Source organism: Aphelocoma coerulescens, chromosome 14, assembly GCF_041296385.1.
Source record: "Aphelocoma coerulescens isolate FSJ_1873_10779 chromosome 14, UR_Acoe_1.0, whole genome shotgun sequence".
Classification (NCBI taxonomy): Eukaryota; Metazoa; Chordata; class Aves; order Passeriformes; family Corvidae; genus Aphelocoma; species Aphelocoma coerulescens.
The window spans coordinates 17024362-17041219 of record NC_091028.1 but is presented as its reverse complement, the minus strand read 5'-3'; the positions used below and the strand labels follow the sequence as shown (position 1 = coordinate 17041219).

General features: G+C 43.6%; 1 protein-coding gene across 1 annotated transcript; it reads right to left on the bottom strand.

Annotated features, from left to right (window-relative positions):
• Window positions 1-696: 696 nt before the first annotated feature.
• On the bottom strand, window positions 697-8607 carry KDM8 (lysine demethylase 8). Its single transcript, XM_069029668.1, has 7 exons — window positions 8067-8607; window positions 7766-7932; window positions 6348-6480; window positions 5422-5463; window positions 4513-4662; window positions 1649-1741; window positions 697-1553 (listed from the first exon to the last, which is right to left on the bottom strand). Exons 1-7 carry the CDS (start codon window positions 8553-8555, stop codon window positions 1389-1391), a joined length of 1239 nt encoding a protein of 412 aa, XP_068885769.1. The 5' UTR covers window positions 8556-8607; the 3' UTR covers window positions 697-1388.
• Window positions 8608-16858: the final 8251 nt, after the last annotated feature.

The window sequence follows — 16858 nt, the reverse complement described above, 5'->3', positions numbered from 1 at the left end:
GTAGCACCTCAAGCAGGTGAAAAATCAGTGCAGTATGTGCAAGGCAGCTGGCTGAGTCTCTGACCTAGGACTGGAGTTGGAACACTTCTAGTTGGCACTGTGGTTGTGTTTTGTCCCTTCTTTAGATACAGAAGGATTTGTCTTGACATAAGGCCAGATCATGAACAGCTGTGCTCTGTAAGGAGGGAATATTGCCACAGAATGATTGGGAAGCAGTAGGACCAGACTTAGGGCAATGTTAGCTTATGTCTGCAAAGTGCTGAAAAAATTACCATATTGAGATTCTTTAGGTTTTTAGTCCTGGCACTTCTGTCTCCAGTTTTAAGTAAGGATGCTTCTTCCTTTAAGAGTGACTTGGATAGGAGCCAAGGACTGGCTATTGCCAGACACCAGACTGAAATAGCAGCATTCTTGTCCTTGGTAGAGATGTGTGACACTGCAGAAAGGCTCTGTCAGCAGTTCAGGTGGTGCTTAATCAAAGTATAATTAAACTTCCGTTTATGTAACTGCAGTTAAACTATGGATTAACTTCACTTATGTTCTAGGCATTAACATGATGTTGTGGTTTAGGAATGGTACTCCCCAAATTAGTGTTCCCACCAAAACACTCCAAACCACAAGGTGCTTGCTCACTCCCTCCTCCCCCTACCTCTCCCCTCATGGAGAGGAGAATTGAGGCCCAAAAGATAGAGATCATGAGTTGCAAAAAGAACAATTTACTGGAAACAGCAGTGGAATAAGAAAATGAGCAGTAATAGCAACAATAACAAAGTGTACAAGAGAGACAAAAGATTCACACAAAAGTGTAACTCAATCATTAAGAGACCAAGGAGCCCCTTCCAGCCCCTGGCCCACAGCAGTAGCTGGCTGAGGTGGTACAGAATAACCTCTGGGTCTGGGCCAGATACTGCAAAAATTAACCCTGTCCTGGCCAGAACCAGGACATGAATAACTTCTTCCATGCAGGAAACTAGTACCTTGCTTGGTGTTAGCCTAATTTTTTAATGTATTTAACCTCTAGGTAGCACCATTTCTCTAGCTAACTCCAGGGTTTAGTGTTACTAAATCCAAGTAGAAGATAACACTGACCTGGTTTTTCAGACAGAGGCTCAGGCAGACCCCTGGCAGTGCCTGTACACAGGCTGTTTCTGAGGGATGCACACACGGGATAATGACCTAACACATGCTCTTTAGGAGTTACTAGAAACATCTACAAAAATGAAGTGGCTACAGCATCATCTTTCCGCTTACCCATCGTGACTCCTTTTCCATGCTTTAGCAAGAGTTTGTTGGTTTTTGATTTTGCTCCACCTCTAAGTTCTCCTGAGAGAGTTGCTGCTTCCCTGATTTTTAATTCCCATTTCAGTGCGGCTGACTACATTTCAGAGCTATGACCACCAGAAACTAACAGAGAAGCTGAGCTCAAGTGATCGCACGTAGTGCCAATACTTAACAGGAATAAACAGAATCTGTCCAGGCATCAGAATGCAGGACTGAAATGCAGCCTTTGTGAAATTTGGAAACTTGACCAAGTCTGGATCTTCCACATCGACCTATAAAAAAAATCAATCATCAGAAGAATGTCTTTACTCACATAGGATTTAATAAGGCAACACTACTGATATTAAAATTTCAGGCAACTAGTTACCTGACTAGTGTTGTGAAGAATTTGGCTCTCATGTGGGTACAGGTTTTCTGAATCTTGTGGCGAAGAGAGACGGATATACTTTCTTCCAAATACCTATATATAATAAAATAAATTTTTTCCATTGGTCATTAACTGGCACATTACTGAAAGCTGTGGGCCATAGCTGGCATTTAACAGTAAAATATACCTGATTACAAGGAACATAATTATCTTCGTTAGTAATAGATACTGCTATAATAAAAAGTTAAATCAGGCTATTGGAATTCAAGTACTTCTTCAGTTGGAGCAGATAAGAACTTGAAATGCCTTTGGGAAGGAAATGCCTTTAACCAAATTGCGTTCAATTCAAAGTTTAAGGCACCCAATTTATACATCGTTTTTTGGGCTCTACATAGCTAAAAATAAGAACTGAGAATAAGGAGGCTGAACCTTCATTGCAATTCATATCAACAGGCAGAGGTACATGCACAGTGACTGCTAAGCTTCCAGATATCCCTCAAACTCTTATTTCTGTGTTGTCATTAAACCAGTTCTTTCACTGGCATGCTGAAATGAGATGAGAATTCGTAAGGTGAGTGGCCTGGCTTCCCTGAGCACTACATGAACTGCAAGTTTTGGTGCTAAGATGTGGCAGCATGAACGAGTCAAAGCTGACTCCTCTGCTGATACCAGTGGAACAGCAGGTTGAGGGTGAAGATTCATACTCTTGTGCCAGCATTCCAGATCCCCTCAAGAGCTAGGCATGATCATACTTGTTGGGAACTCTCCTCTTAGAGGTACTCTGACTAACCCCAGCACCCTGGAGTGGCTACCCAACCATTCCTAACCAATCTGCTTTTCCTCTACCTTAACATCCCTTCCCACATAATAGAACAGGATTTCCTGAAATCTTACCAACACCAAAGCTGTCATACGGACTATTTAGAGTTTGTTGCTTCAAGGACAGCACATAAATGTATTCTACAAACTGGACAAATACCAATGTACTCCTGCCTTGTCCTACTCTTCACTATCACTGATTAAACTACTAGAGCATTGATCTACATAACTCTGTCTGTCCATGTGTTTTTAGGATGCCTTCCATACCCCAAAGGGATTAAGGATATTAATTACTCTGTAAGGAACCAAGTATTACATGGTATTTTTGGTGACCCATGGAAGTGACAAAAAATGCTGGTTATTGCTCCAACAGCATGTTCTCTGAATGCTTGAACTTTTTTTGGGACTGCCATCAGCTGTTAACAGCTCCTTCCTTAACTTGCCTCACTGGGTTAAGACCTTGTATATTATAAGACTGGGGGCACCAGTTAATGGGGAATAGCCTGCATCTCCAGAGACTGCTTTTCTCATTAATGGAAAAACTACAACCTTGGCACCAGCCAGCAGCCAGCCAGCAGGGATCATTTCACTTTGTTACTTGTGCTTGTGCCTTCCTGTACTCCACAGCCACAGTTTAAATGGCATCACGAAGCAGGGCAGTTTTAATTGAAAGCTGCCAGATCACCAGCTGTTCAAATTACAAAGACTCTCACAGCACTGGCAGATAATCTCCCATTTTTCAGGCAGAAGAAAACAAGCTCTGAGGTTTCTAAGGGAACAGTCTTTTCCCAGTTCAACAGTTCCTATAAATTTTTCTTCTACCAAGAACAATTCCCCTCCAGCTTTACATAGCATGAATAGTACAGTACTTCACTTTCAGAATGCAGCAGTATGTGTGTGCCGAGCAGGTAGCATGGAAGAAAAATACAATCCATACAGAGTTGCACAGCAGTTGTAAAAAACCATTCTAGGAAGGCCTGAATTAAGCTTCAGTTTCAAGTGAAAATACAGGTTAGCAAGATGCAACTGGAACAGAGAAACTAAGGCTAAACCCATAAATAACTATCAGTAGAAAGTAATGTCACAGTCCTTCTGGAAAAGTGTGAAAGTGTAAGCCTGGGTTTTATTAAAGAGTTTGATGGGACAGCAATTTCCTTCAGTAAACAAAACACCTCTCAGTATTTGAAGATTCACAGTAGTCAACTGCTTGGATCCAGAATACATCTGTATACATACAGTATTGCAAAAACTTCAGTATTGCTGAAGCCTTTTCTGCTTATCATACTGCCATGCTGGCAAGGAAGTTGGAGGTGCCTGGGAGGCTGGGAGGAGACACAGCCAGGACAGATGACCCAAACTGACTGACCAAAGGATATTCCAGACCATATGACATTATGCTCTGTATATGGGGGAAGAAGAAGAAAGGGAGGATGTTTGGAGTGATGGTGTTTGTCTTCCCCAGTAATTGTTAAGCATGATGGGCTCTGCTCTCCTGGGAACAACTGAACACCTGCCTGCTCATGGGAAGCAGTCAAGTAATTCTTTGTTTTGCTTTGCTTGCATGCACAGTTTTTGCTTATTAAACCTCAATCCACAAATTTCCTAGCTTTTACTCTCCCTGTTGTCTCTCTGATCCTGCTGGTTGGGGGATGAGAAGGCGCCTGCATGAGGCTTGGGGATTGGCTGGGCTCAAACCACAACACCAGAAAAAGAAACTCCTTAGTACAACATGACAGGATCCAGATTCTTCCCAACTCTGTTACAAATTCCATGTGACCTTGGAAAAGCTGCTTCTTGATTTCTATCTATCATCTGTAAAACAAGGGTAACTAATGGTCTCTCTCAATGAGCAACACTTGTGGTCTACAAGATTACATTCAGTATTAAGTTGCAGTAGTGGCAAATGCAATAAAATAGGAAAACAGTATCTGTCTGCATGTTCTCTATCCTTCAGTTTGTTTGCTCCCCATGTCTCTAACACATACCATAAGCATTTTCTCTAAGTATTGCATTAATGGCATGTGCAGAGTAACTAGAGTACATACCTGGGCTAAAAAATTTTGCTGGGGATCCTGATGAAGAGGTGAGATTGTGCCTCCTGGACCAAACCAAGCGTTAATGGTGATGTCATCTTCTTCCCCTTCCCCCAAGCAGCAGTAGTCAGGGATACTGATATCTTCTTTCAGTTCTGGGATCTATTTCCATAAAGAAAGAAACATTAAAAAGGGTATGTGCTGACTTGCCAAAATACGTAATTCATAGAACAGATGAGCAAGGCTGGACACAAAGAAAACATGACTGGCTGGTCCAGCAAGGGTAGGAGAAAAGTAGCTGAGCTGCTAGGAATCTGCAGGAAATGTTCTCAAACTTTCTGTTCTAGTGAGCAGATTCTGTTGGAAGGAGAAGTGGGAGAAAGAAAGGAGTTTCCTCGTTCTTTAGAGAACCTTTGCTTTTGCAGAAACCAGAAACACCCACAAGAATGTTTGCTCTTCATGGAAAAGGAGCAGTTGATCTCTTCTATACTGTGCTTGCTTCTCTGTGAGATTCCTTTTTATGTCTCCCACCAACCTAAGCTCTGGTAAACTAGAATGACATTTCAGATTATGGTAAACATATCAGTGTTGAACACTGTTTCCTGTCCAAATCTCTTCCCTGACTTACAGTCTTTGAGGAAATGGGTTTTCCAGGTGATATCCCCCTAAGTATATGCTACATTGTACTGAAACAGCACTAGGACTTAATGTCTTCATCCCAAAAGGGTTTTGTTTCCATGTCTTGCAGCCAAATGGAATAAACCTCTCCCTCTGTTCCTTCAAATCGTGGGAATAGAAACTTAAGAATTACTGCAAATTCTCCATATGCCCTTCAATCTAGCACAGTCGTCTTCAGAGACAACTTGTGCTACAAAAGGAACACATGACTGTAGGAAGATAAAAACATTCACTAAGTTTTACCTGATCAAAAAGCTGGTGCTGGGCAAGGTATCCTACATTGTTCTGAAATGACAGCAAAGAAAGACAAAACACAGTAACATACAGGTAAGACAGTGAGTTATTTTACTTACAGGTGAACAGAATTTACTTATAGGTAACAACCATTTTCAATGGCCTATTCAGAGTACTACAACTATTTGAACAGTATAAGGGTCTTCGGAAACAGCAACTTACAGCTCCACTGAAATTGTGAGAGTGTAGGTGTGTCTCCACAATCAATAAATCATCCAGCTCGAGTTACTGAAGGAAGCTGGGACTCCCTATTAAATCTTGACAGCTGACAATGTCCTACATCTTTCTAGCCAGACCCTGCTGGCACACAGACCAGTTCTCCTTCACACCCTGGAACTACTTCCATACTCTGTTCCAGGGTGCACCACAGATCAGTTTGCTATGGCACATGGTCCTTCCTGCCAGAAGGCCAGGAAACACAAATGGGGGCTTGGGATCCTCATCTGTGAAAGCAAAAAGACATTCCAGATGCTAATCAACTTTGTATTTTTGTGCCTCATGGCATGTAAATTTGGATCTGATCCTAAATCTCACGAAACAGTTTAATAGAAAGAGGAACAACACTGCTGGCTGAGGATCCCTTATCCTTAGATTCCACCAGTCAGGTTTTTGCTGCTTATGTATGTACGTATGTATGTATTTATTCATCAAATTCCAGCCACTGTACATTTGATTATAGGTAAAATTCAAACCTATTGTTGCAATAATTATTCCTAGCTTCAGGTCTTGAAAATATGTTAAACCATTTAATTCAGAGTTTTGCTTACAGCACACCCCCTCCCTTGACATCACCTCTGTTTGTGGTAAGCAGAACTGTTGTCTGTACCAGCACCACGCTGCTGTGTTTGGAGATGAAACAAATGAGTGTAACAGACCTCATCCATGATACAGTGGCTGATGAAGTCACTGACAGTCATGAGCTGCTGAGACCATTCCTCGTCTGTGTACCGAGCACCCAACTCCACAGGGACTGTGCGGCACCCTGCGACTTGACAGAAATAGTCCACACTGAAATAAAGAAAGTTCCATTACCTTCTATACTGCTCTTACTAATTTTGAATGTAAGGCAATCAATCCAAATTAGTCTTGTTGGGTAATAAAATTCTACTAGCCTGAGCTTCTCCTGTCTAAATCCAACCAACCAGAGGAAAAAGGCAGAAGAAAAGGGTGCAAGCAACAAGGAAATCAGCAGGCAGGTTTGTGTGTACATGACCCCACAACTGCCTGTTTTGTTTTGGTTTAAAAACCTGTTTGCCTCAGTTGTTTCCTTCCAAACTAAGAACATTTAAGCTGTTACTGTCTCTTGGCAGGGGATGGCAAATTTTTTGCTGCCTGCTTCCATGTGTGATAAAATGTTGTATCTTTTAGTCAGTAATACTAGATCAACTCTCTGTCAGTGTCTATACAGGTGCCAAAAATACCCATCCCAATTATAGCCAGAGGGATTAGTTTGATGGGTGAAATACATCTTTCCATGGAAAATGATATTAACTAAATGGAGAAGTTAATCTTTTTAAGTGCCTACGGTCAACCAGTGCAGTTAACTTCCCTCAAAAATTAATAAAATCCCTATGACGTAGCAAGTGTGTTCACTTAATTTTACCTTTGGTTGTTGAACTACTCAAACTAAGCAGGAGTGGTTTTTCCCCTTTTCTAGGGAATCATGACCTTCACCTCACAAATACTTGATGCTCAGTATTGGAAATGTGGGCACCATTGCTTGCATTACCCAGGCAGCACAATGCTGTTAGTCCTGCACAGTGGTGTCTGAAACTCAACACTCAAACACAACATGGAACAAACATCAGTGCTTGGACTCACGAATGAAAAAGTCAATCATGCTTACCCACGGCTCTAAAATTCATTTTCCATTGCACTGATTATCAGCAAGTTCCATGATGTGTACATGACACAGATCCACTGAGCTGTGAGCAGCTCACTGGCACTTTGCAACGTGCACTTCTGGTGAGTTCCCAGGTGTTGCCATTGGGCTCCTGGGACGGCTGCAGGCTGGGCAGAAGGCGGCCTTCACTCATGAAGAGCCAGAGACTGGGCAAAGGGTCACATTTGCCCCAAGACAGTCCAGCACCTGCCGTGTGATGCCCTGAATGCTACGAAGAGCTTCCCTCATCAATGAAGCAACTTCCACAGAGCAGTAGGACAGTGCTGCTAGCAAAATGCACTGCCCACGGTATCCATCCTCTGTGAAGGTCTCTGCTGCCCTATCGAGCATCAAGATACCCAACACAGGGAACAATCATGCCTTTACTTGGACTGACAAGGAACTTCTCACCTCCACTTCTTCATACACGGCCAGTGGTCCATGACACCCTCCAGGACCACAGGCCGCTGGGGAATGAGGTAGTTGTCTCTGAAGTGCTCCAGCGAAGGACACTGAAGGTGCGGAATCACCTCCTCCGGCTGTACCGCAGGGGGCGGCGGCGGCTCCGGCCGGACCCTCTGGAATGGACGTTCCCCCTCAGCAGCCGGCACGACGCCGCGGGGGGCGCGGGGGGGGGAGCGGGGGGAGCGCGAGGAAGGACGGGGCGCGAGGGGGGTGGCGCGAGGAGGGGAGGGCGGGGTGCGGGCGCTACCTCGGCGCGGGCTTCGTCGCGCGGCAGCGCGCGGGGCAGGTGCGGCTGCAGCGCGCGCACCAGGCGCGCCAGGACGTTATCCAGGACGGCGGCGCCCATGAGCAGCCCCAGGTCGCAAAGCTGCACGGCGCGCGCTAGCGGGCGGCCCGCGGCCACCTCGGCCAGCGCCCCGAACAGGCAGCCGTAGGCGTAGACCTGGCGCCAGCCCTTGCCGACCTCCCTCCACGGCCCCGCGTTCAGCTTCTCCCAAGAGTAGTCGCGCAGGACGTAGCTGAGGCGCTCCAGCGCCGCTGCCGCCCCCGCCCCGGGCCGGCCCGCCGCGCCGTAGAGCAGCGCGCGGGCCCGCCGCAGCAGCGGCAGGATGCAGTCCTCCACCTCGCCGCTCAGCGCGAAGGTTAACCCCTCCTCGGTGCGGGGCAGCAGCGCCCGCATCTCGGTCCACAGCGCGGAGCCGTCACTCACGCCCCCCGCGCTGCCGGTCGCCGCCATGGCCGCGCCGGCGTCCGAGAGGCGGTGCTGCCGGGCCGCGCCGGACGCGGAAAGCGCGGGGCCGCGCGGGGCCGGGGCTGAGGCGGGGCCCGGGGGACGGCCCCGCCGGGGGCGGAACTTCTCGTATCGCCGAAGCTCGGTCTGGACGTTGTTACTTGTGCGCTTGACCAGCGGGTTCTCTGGAATCGCGTGACTGTGATCGACGCTGCCGTTCGCAGTAAAGGGGAGCGCATAGACCCGGTGAAGGTCACGGTGTCTTCTCCGGGCGTTCACCCGGGACCGGCGTGAGGAGGTGGCTGCCTGCGCTTTGGAAGCCTCTCAGTCCCGGTCGCGGGACAGCGGAGCGCAGGCTGTGAGTGCTGGGGGAAGGGGACATACGCTCTTCCCAGCTGACCAGTTTCTTTTGTGCTGCCAAGAAACGTCCCCGCGTGCGCTCGAGGAGCTCGAGCGGAGCCCAGCGCGGCTCTCAGCCCATGTCTTCTCGCTGGCTCAGCTGCTTGGTGTTAATCTGCACATAGGACGTGCTTTCTGCATGGAACATGCACGTCAGTCTTCTTTCTAACGCGCTGGGCACGGCATCGTTGAGCCCCAACTTGCTTTGATAATGTGCCCTGAACGTTCTCAGGTCTTAATACTTGACTGCAAAGGCAAAACAATATTTTACTTAAAGTTCAGCAGCAGAGGAAAGGTTTAAAATGGTGAACCAAGCTCTAAACCACCATAACAAGAAATAAGGATTTTGTAGCTACTAGTTAGAGTTGAAAGCTTCAGATTTGAGACAAATCCTAATTCACAGAAAAAGTTAAAATCATCACTTTCTATACTGAGACACTCACTCTTCTTTGCTCCATGCTCAGTCACTAGTGCTTTCCAAAAAGGAAAAAAAAAAAAAAAAATAAAGGTGATGTGAATCCTTCTGTTGCTGCTGCTGGTGGCTCTCCCCCTGCTCCCCAGCTGTCTCTTCTAAATGATCACTTCTGCTCTCGCACTTCTCACTCTTCAGACTTGTGCAATGCTTATCATGCTGGTCTGTCTATTGCCTGTCTTCTGACTGCCTTTCTCTTGGCACCTTAAATTCCTCCCATGACAGTGTGATTTTAGCACCTTCATTCAGAATTTTCTCCTTAAACAGATAAATGTTAATATATGCTGCTGTACGAGAAAGTATTTTAGTGGTAAGGAGATTTTCTTGTTAGACCTTGTGTTCATTATTTGTAATGATGATTAGGATGCCAGCAAGTGTAGTTAGTCTTGTGCCTGTGGACTGTCCACTTTTTATTACCATTTACATTAACTTTTATTTGCATTTAAGTTGGTTAATACAATTTTCATTAAATAATAGTTTTTTTAGTTTAAATGTGAGTAATATTTTCACGAGTTTCACTTCAAAGATTAGGATTTTGTTTCCAGAATTTCAAATAACACTAACGTCTGAACATGTAATCTCCAGCACAACAGTGAGGCATTGAGGCCATGATGAACTTCATCAGTTTCACTGCAGGTGGTTTTAGTTTTTGGATATTCAGGGAGGCTCAATGTTCCTCTGTGAGCATACACTGGAAGACAGTTATTTGTAGTCAGTTTTGGTGCAATCGTTTGAATTCTGATACAGCATCAATAGTCTTGAATCACAGAATCAGCTAGGTTGGAGACCTTTGAGATCACCAAGTCCTACTCTTTACCTAATACCACCTTGTCAACCACACCATGGCACTGAGTGCCACTTCCAGTCTTTTCTTAAACACCTCCAGGGGTGGTGATTCCACCGCCTTCCTGGGCAGCCCATTCCAATGCCCTGTCACTTCTTCTGTGAAGAACTTCCTAATGTCAAGCCTAAAATTCCCCTAATTTAAGACTGTGTCCTCTTGTCCTGACACTAGTTGCCTGGGAGACTAACACCCACCTGGCTACAACCTCCTTTCAGGGAGTTGTCATTGCAGTTAAAGGGGCTGCATATCTGCTGAGCTAATAAAGCTCAGGTCTTAAGGTGTGTACTGAGTCTTGTGTGTTTGGCCTCTAGTCTAGGAGGAAAATCCACTGAAAGCTGATAGTATCATGCTGCGTCGTAGCAACTTGGTTGAAATTTTCTTCATTGGGAAAAAAACCCAACAGATTTGCAAATACTGAATTGGAAAGTTTAGCTCTCAGAGCAGTTAACTTTGCAATAATGTATGCTAGTTTTGGAATGCCTGTAAGATACTGCTGGTATTTTGTGTAAGCTGGCTGACCAAGGAAGTGGACGACTTCAGTGCTAGACATTTCCGTTTTAGGTCAAGAAGAGAGAATTTAATTCCTGCTGCCAAAGAGCAGAGATTACTGTCACATGTCTAACCTGCAGAAACTGATGGGAAAAAGAGTTCCGTGGATTATGCCACCATCACTGAAGCTTGTGCTGTTTTCATCAGAAGTAAATTTTTAAAGATTGTGGAAACCAGACTGCCTAACCTTGTAGAAAGATGTCCCTTTAAAGTACAGAAGAAAAGTTGGTACCAAGATTTCCTGTGCTGCTTCCTGGGTTATAGCCTGTGCTTTTTGTTCTCTTTTATATTCTGCATATTTTTAAAATATGCTCCAGCCACCTCTCTTTCTCCTAGCACTGACTTTCAGAAAGAAATGACCTATTTAAAAAACAAACAAACAAACAAACAGGCACACAATTAAGGGAGAAAAATGAAGTCTGGTAAACCATCTGTATTTCTTTCTTCTGTTTACAGTCATAGTTTCCAGGACCCACAGTTGATGTTACCTTGTCTGCCACTGGTGAAAAAGTGATTAGTTACTCCAAATATTAAAAAAAAATTGCTCTGTATCTTATCTTGCATTTGTCTTCATTGAAAAGAATAGGTATTTGGTGTGTCCAGAATTTATTTTTTTTAAATTTTTATTTATAGGAATATTCTCCTTTATAGCACTCTTTCCTCATTTACTAATTTGAGTTAATGAACAAAGTCCTGTGATTGTTTTTGGATTTTATTAAAATGTTTTGGATTTTATTAAAATCAAGACACATGCTCAGTGATTCACCACTTAAGTCCAAAGCAGGATGTATGTACTAGGTGGATCAGTTTTTAAAATGACAGCATTTGCTTGCTTCTACACATTTATTTATGATTCTTCCCCAGGTGAGTACAGCAGGAGTCTGGTGAGTAATAGCCAGCTGTTGGAATTAGCAGATAGAGAAAGCAGTTATTTGTTCTGAGAAGGAGTGTGAGAGCTGAGGCCAGGAGTAATAAAAACTAAACAGATGCCCTAAATATCTAAACATAAGATAGGACATGTAAGTTGCTTGCAGTGCTGATTGGTGAAGTCATCTCAGATGGGTTGCCTTGTCTGGAATTCTTATTCAAGATGAAATATTCTCCAGTGCAACATCGTATCTAGCAATCCAGAGCACAAGTAACACTAAAGATTTTCTTTCTCGGGACTCCAGGCTGCTGCTCAGCTCCTCAGGAATGCCATGTCCCTTTTGGCAGCCTGGCATTTTGGAATTTACACCCTCCTTAAAGGGAGGATGCCAAGAAGATGGAGCCAGGCTCTTCTCAGTGATGCCCAGCAGTAGGAAAAGAGGCAACAGGCAGAAACTGATGCACAGGAAGTTCCACCTGACCATGAGGAAGAACTTAATCACTGTGTGGGTAACATGCACTGAACGGATTGCCTGGAGAGGGTGTGGAAAGTCCCTCACCTCAGATATTGGACACAATCCTGTGCCATGTGCTCTGGGATGACCCTGCTTCAGCAGGGAGGTTAGACCAGATGACCCACCTGTGATCCCTTCCAACCTGAACCATTCCGTAATTTGTACCAGGGAAGGTGATCTGTTCCCTTGTTTCCAGGGCAGGTAAGTGCCTGTCAGGAGTGGCAGTGTCCAGGAGCAGGGATGAAATGGGGACAGGCTGGTACTACTGCTGCCCTGCCAACAGTGCTTAGGCTGTTTTTGCTTCCAGGAGTGATTGACTGGTACCTTCCATGAACAATATACTCATTTAACATCGCCTCTGCGCCTCCCCACCCATGCAAAAAAAGGTAAAAAAAAATGAAATTGGAACCTAAGATGCCCTCTAGCACTTAATGGGAATATAAATTGATGACTGCCATGAAAGCCATAGTTGGCTCTTATATTCCTTTACAGGAAATGGTTGTCTCCTCTTTTGGAGGAACAAAAGTTTGACACGTAAGACTTTAAAGATCTTGGATGTCTTTGCTGGTTGCTTTTTCTGTTCCTCTGAACAGAAGATGAATGATTCTGATTAAAATATGTACAGAATTAATTGTTAAACATAATTTTTCTCAGATGAGCAAGGTCTTCCTGACTAAGAGTAACACAGCCATGCATTTTGATGGTATATTGGAGTTGAGTGTAATTGTGCAGCGACAGTGTGTAATGACAGATATATCTGTATCAATCCACTCCCTGCACTGTTTTTATCACTGCCATCTGCTCAGCCAAGAGTGGCAGTTGCCAGGTCTCACAAATAGTGCTGTCAAGTACTTTCATGTAGAACAACTTATTGTTGTAATTTCCCTGATATTATTAGATGAAATAACTTTAAGTGCGATAAGGTGACATTTTGCATGGCACTTTGGAATTCCTCTCATTGCAGTGGAAATAGTGTTCTTTCTGGAGCAAGCTGTATCAGCACACCCAGTTCTACTTCCAGAAATCACTGGAAAATACTTATTTTACAAAAACATTATGTAACATCCATATGGGACATATGCGTCAGTGCTGAGACATAACTGAGACAGTATTGCTTACACATATAGCCTTAGTTACCTTTGCTGGATGGAAATTATGTAAATTAGACTATTTAAATTTTGTTTTTCTTATATCAACTTGAATCGCCTTCATATTTGCAAATATGTTCAGACAGCTCCTTCAACATTAAAGAAAACATAAAGTCTTTACAACTGTAATGAATGAGTGTTTTAAGGTTGCTTAAAGAATCGCCGGCAAAGGTATCAACAAAAGTGTGTTTGATATAAAAGTGGAAGCATGAAAAAGTTTGTTGGCAAGGTTAACTCTACTACTTGGTTTAAGAACTAGAAAAAGCAAACTAAAATCTAAAATCAGTCAATCTAAAACCAGAATCAACTCCAAAATTATCTGTGTGGAGGCTGGGAGGCTGAAGGGAAAAAAAGGGTAAGGGCAGAAAATGATAAGGATAAAAAGGAATAAGGAAGACCCTCCTGCTGAGTTACAGGGTTCAGAATGGACCTCCTTGCTAAACTGAGCTAGGGTTTGACCAATGGTTTAGGCCCAAAAGTTTAACAGCTCTTAAATTTAACAACATTTAATTGACAGCTCAAGTTAAACAATTTAACAAAAGATTCATATAGAATTTACTATAGTGCAACAGTAACTACTAGGCCTAATTTACTTACAAATCTAAATTTCTTCAGAATTTAAGAGAGCATCATTCATAGTACATTTCATATAGCATATTCACATTTGCACACACAGAGACCTAAACACTATTTACAAGGTATATACCTGTGAAAAATTCCCCTCGAATTCAGTGGATTCACATTGGATACCTTTGCATCTTCTTAACAGGCAAAGGGTTGAGCCTTGAGGAGAGGGGGTTTCAGCCCAGTATCTGTCCTTGTCATTCAGCAGTGGTTGTCTGAGCATAACAAACTTGAGAATTCACGGGCTCTGAGTGGCCCCACTCAAAAGGAGGTCTCTGGTCACAGCCCACTGCAGTCCAGGAGAGTTCAAAGGGTCTCACTCAGGACCACTGTTTATAGGGTCGCAAGAGAGTGAGCTTCAGTCACAGTAATTTTTCATCCTGGCTGCAATTTGTGTTGGTAACTTTCTTTGAAATTTCAATAACAAAAATGTTGTTCCACTTGGGTTGTTATTCAGGCAAGAAAAAAAAGTTTCCAAGGCTGTTCATTAAAAACAGGAGCTCATTAGACAGCACCACTTCCTGGGAACTGACAGGCACTGCTTCTGATAAGCTCAAGAGGAGCTTGGTGCAGGTGCTGTTTGTCCAGGCCGAAGCCTAACCAGCATTTCTTAGATCATAGTGTGGCCCAAGAAGGAATGGAGCAGATGCACTACCCCAAGAACAAACCTTTAAAACAATCTTTATGGCTGCAGGTGCAAGGAAAACTGAATTGGGATATTACTTATTGCTAATGAGCATTACTGAGAAACAGCCTTTCTGATAAGACAGAAAACCCAGCTGGGATAAAGAAGAATATGTACTCCTGATTCTTCTATCATTTTCTTATTCAAGTGCCATAGGATGTCTACTGCTGAACAGCTGATTGGCAGCCTGAAGGTCTGAGGCACAGAGACAGCTGGCTTGTAGTCAGCCTGTTTGGAACACTGCTGCAGGTAGAAAGCCTTCCTGACAGGAATGTGGAAGGAAGTGAGGGCATGGGTCCTTTATATTTTTCTGTTTTATCTGAACGGATGTGTAGATTTGGAACTTCATTGCTAGCAAGGCAGAGGCCATTGGAATTGTGAACAGTGTTCTCCCAATGGCAAACAGAGGACCAGGCCAGAGAAGAGTCTCTTGGCATTTAACTGATGTTGTACATTCTGGAAATGTAAGTCTAACCTGTCATTCCAGTAGTGCATTTCAAGAGCTGATGCAGGCTTCTGGCATTGTAATGATCTTGAGCACACACAAGATTCCCTTTTTATCCTAAGGGCTGGGACATGTCATTTTCATTAGCCACACTTCATATACATGTATGAACCTTAAGAGGAAGAATATATATACATGTAGAACTGTACTTGGTGAAGCCACTTGCTAGTGGGAAGTGTACTCAGACAGAAAGCATTATCCCTCCTTAAATCTGTAGCTGACACACACCTTTCCCAGCTAGGAAAGCTCAGATATGTAAAAGTGATGGTTGTTGGAAGTGTTGAAATGAGGGAGGTAGCTGAACGTATTATCTGTAGATAGTTTTCTTTGGGGTGCTTGTGAAGCACTCTGAAACAGGTATTTATCTGCAGGATCTTGAAGTTTATATTTGAATGCTGAAAATAGAAAAAAAACCAAAAACTTCCCTTGTGGAAAGGAAGTGATGGTTTCAGTAGTGTCCTTGTGTTGTCCATGGATCTGTCAGTCAGTATAGAGTTTCTCTAGAGAGGTTTCTTGTCTTCTTTTCATAGTTGCTGGCTTTTAGATTTGAGTAAGAATATAAACAATGGGGGGAAAATGTTGTTTGTGTAACATTTAGTTGAAAATTTTATGAATTTTATGGACTAAACTCTAATTGCCCTTCTTTAGAATTGGAACTTGGAGGCTTTCAAGATGACATTTTTATTTGGAGCCAATAAAGTTTGATGCAAACAGTGCAATTCTTAACATCCTTGAGAAAACCACATTTCTGTATGTAACTGAGGTGCCCTCTGTGTAGTTTGACTTATCAAAGTTGGGGTGTTCATTCTGACAGACTGCAGAAATGAGTTTTGGGGATGACACTGCAAAGTGCATCAGTGGATTTGTTCATCATTGTATAAACTGAGATGTTTTGGTTTTAATTGTAGTCCTCTTTATTGTCAGTACTGAGTAATAAACACTAGATTTCCATCTGAAATAGTTGGATTTTCTCCTGGCATGGAAGAATCTTCAGATCATCAAGGTAAACATCCTTTGAAAATGCCTTTCAGACACTGCTTCCAAAATGAGGCTGTGTAAAACTTTCCCAGTTGTAATACCAGGTATGTGATTCAGGAGCTTCCACGTCTCTTTAAAAGCAAAAAAAAAACAAAAACAAAAACAAACCAAAACCAAACCCCATAACTGTAACGTGCAGACATTGACCTGTCTGTACTGAAGTTGTACAGTTTTAACTTAAGTGTTTCTGGAACCTCTGCTGTAACAGCTTTGTTTTACTCAATGTAATCGCAGGCAAGTGTGCTGGCAGGTGCTGGTGTTTTGCTAAAGAGACTTTGTAAATACCAACCGCTGTGAGAGGAATGGTCATCCCGAGGTGAAATTTTGTCTCACCTGAGAAATGCAATGTATCTTTTGAAGAAAGCATTTATTCTGCTATAGAATCATAAAGTCATAGAATGGCCTGGGTTGGAAGGGATCTTAAAGATCACCTAGTTCCTACCACCCTGTTACTGGCAGGGTCACCTTCCACCAGACCAGTTTGCTCAGAGCTCATTCCAGCCTGGCCTGGAACACTTCCAGGGACAGTTTACTTTTGTGAAGATGGATGGAAAAGCCAAGCTAGGGTCCTGGGCATTTACTGTCTGTGGGTTGTGGGCAGTCTGGGTGTCTGTCTGTCCACATTCCCTGCAGGGTGAATTAACTCTGCTGCTACCATGGTTA

What these genes read in the sequence shown, in the direction of transcription:
- KDM8 (XM_069029668.1), bottom strand. Translation starts at nt 8,555, where the DNA reads ATGGCGGCGACCGGCAGCGCGGGGGGCGTGAGTGACGGCTCCGCGCTG. An exon ending in GCGACGAAGCCCGCGCCGAG is followed by an intron (nt 7,933 to 8,066) that starts GTAGCGCCCGCA and finishes CGTCCATTCCAG; the next exon opens with AGGGTCCGGCCGGAGCCGCC. An exon ending in AGCAAAATTTTTTAGCCCAG is followed by an intron (nt 1,742 to 4,512) that starts GTATGTACTCTA and finishes TATTATATATAG; the next exon opens with GTATTTGGAAGAAAGTATAT.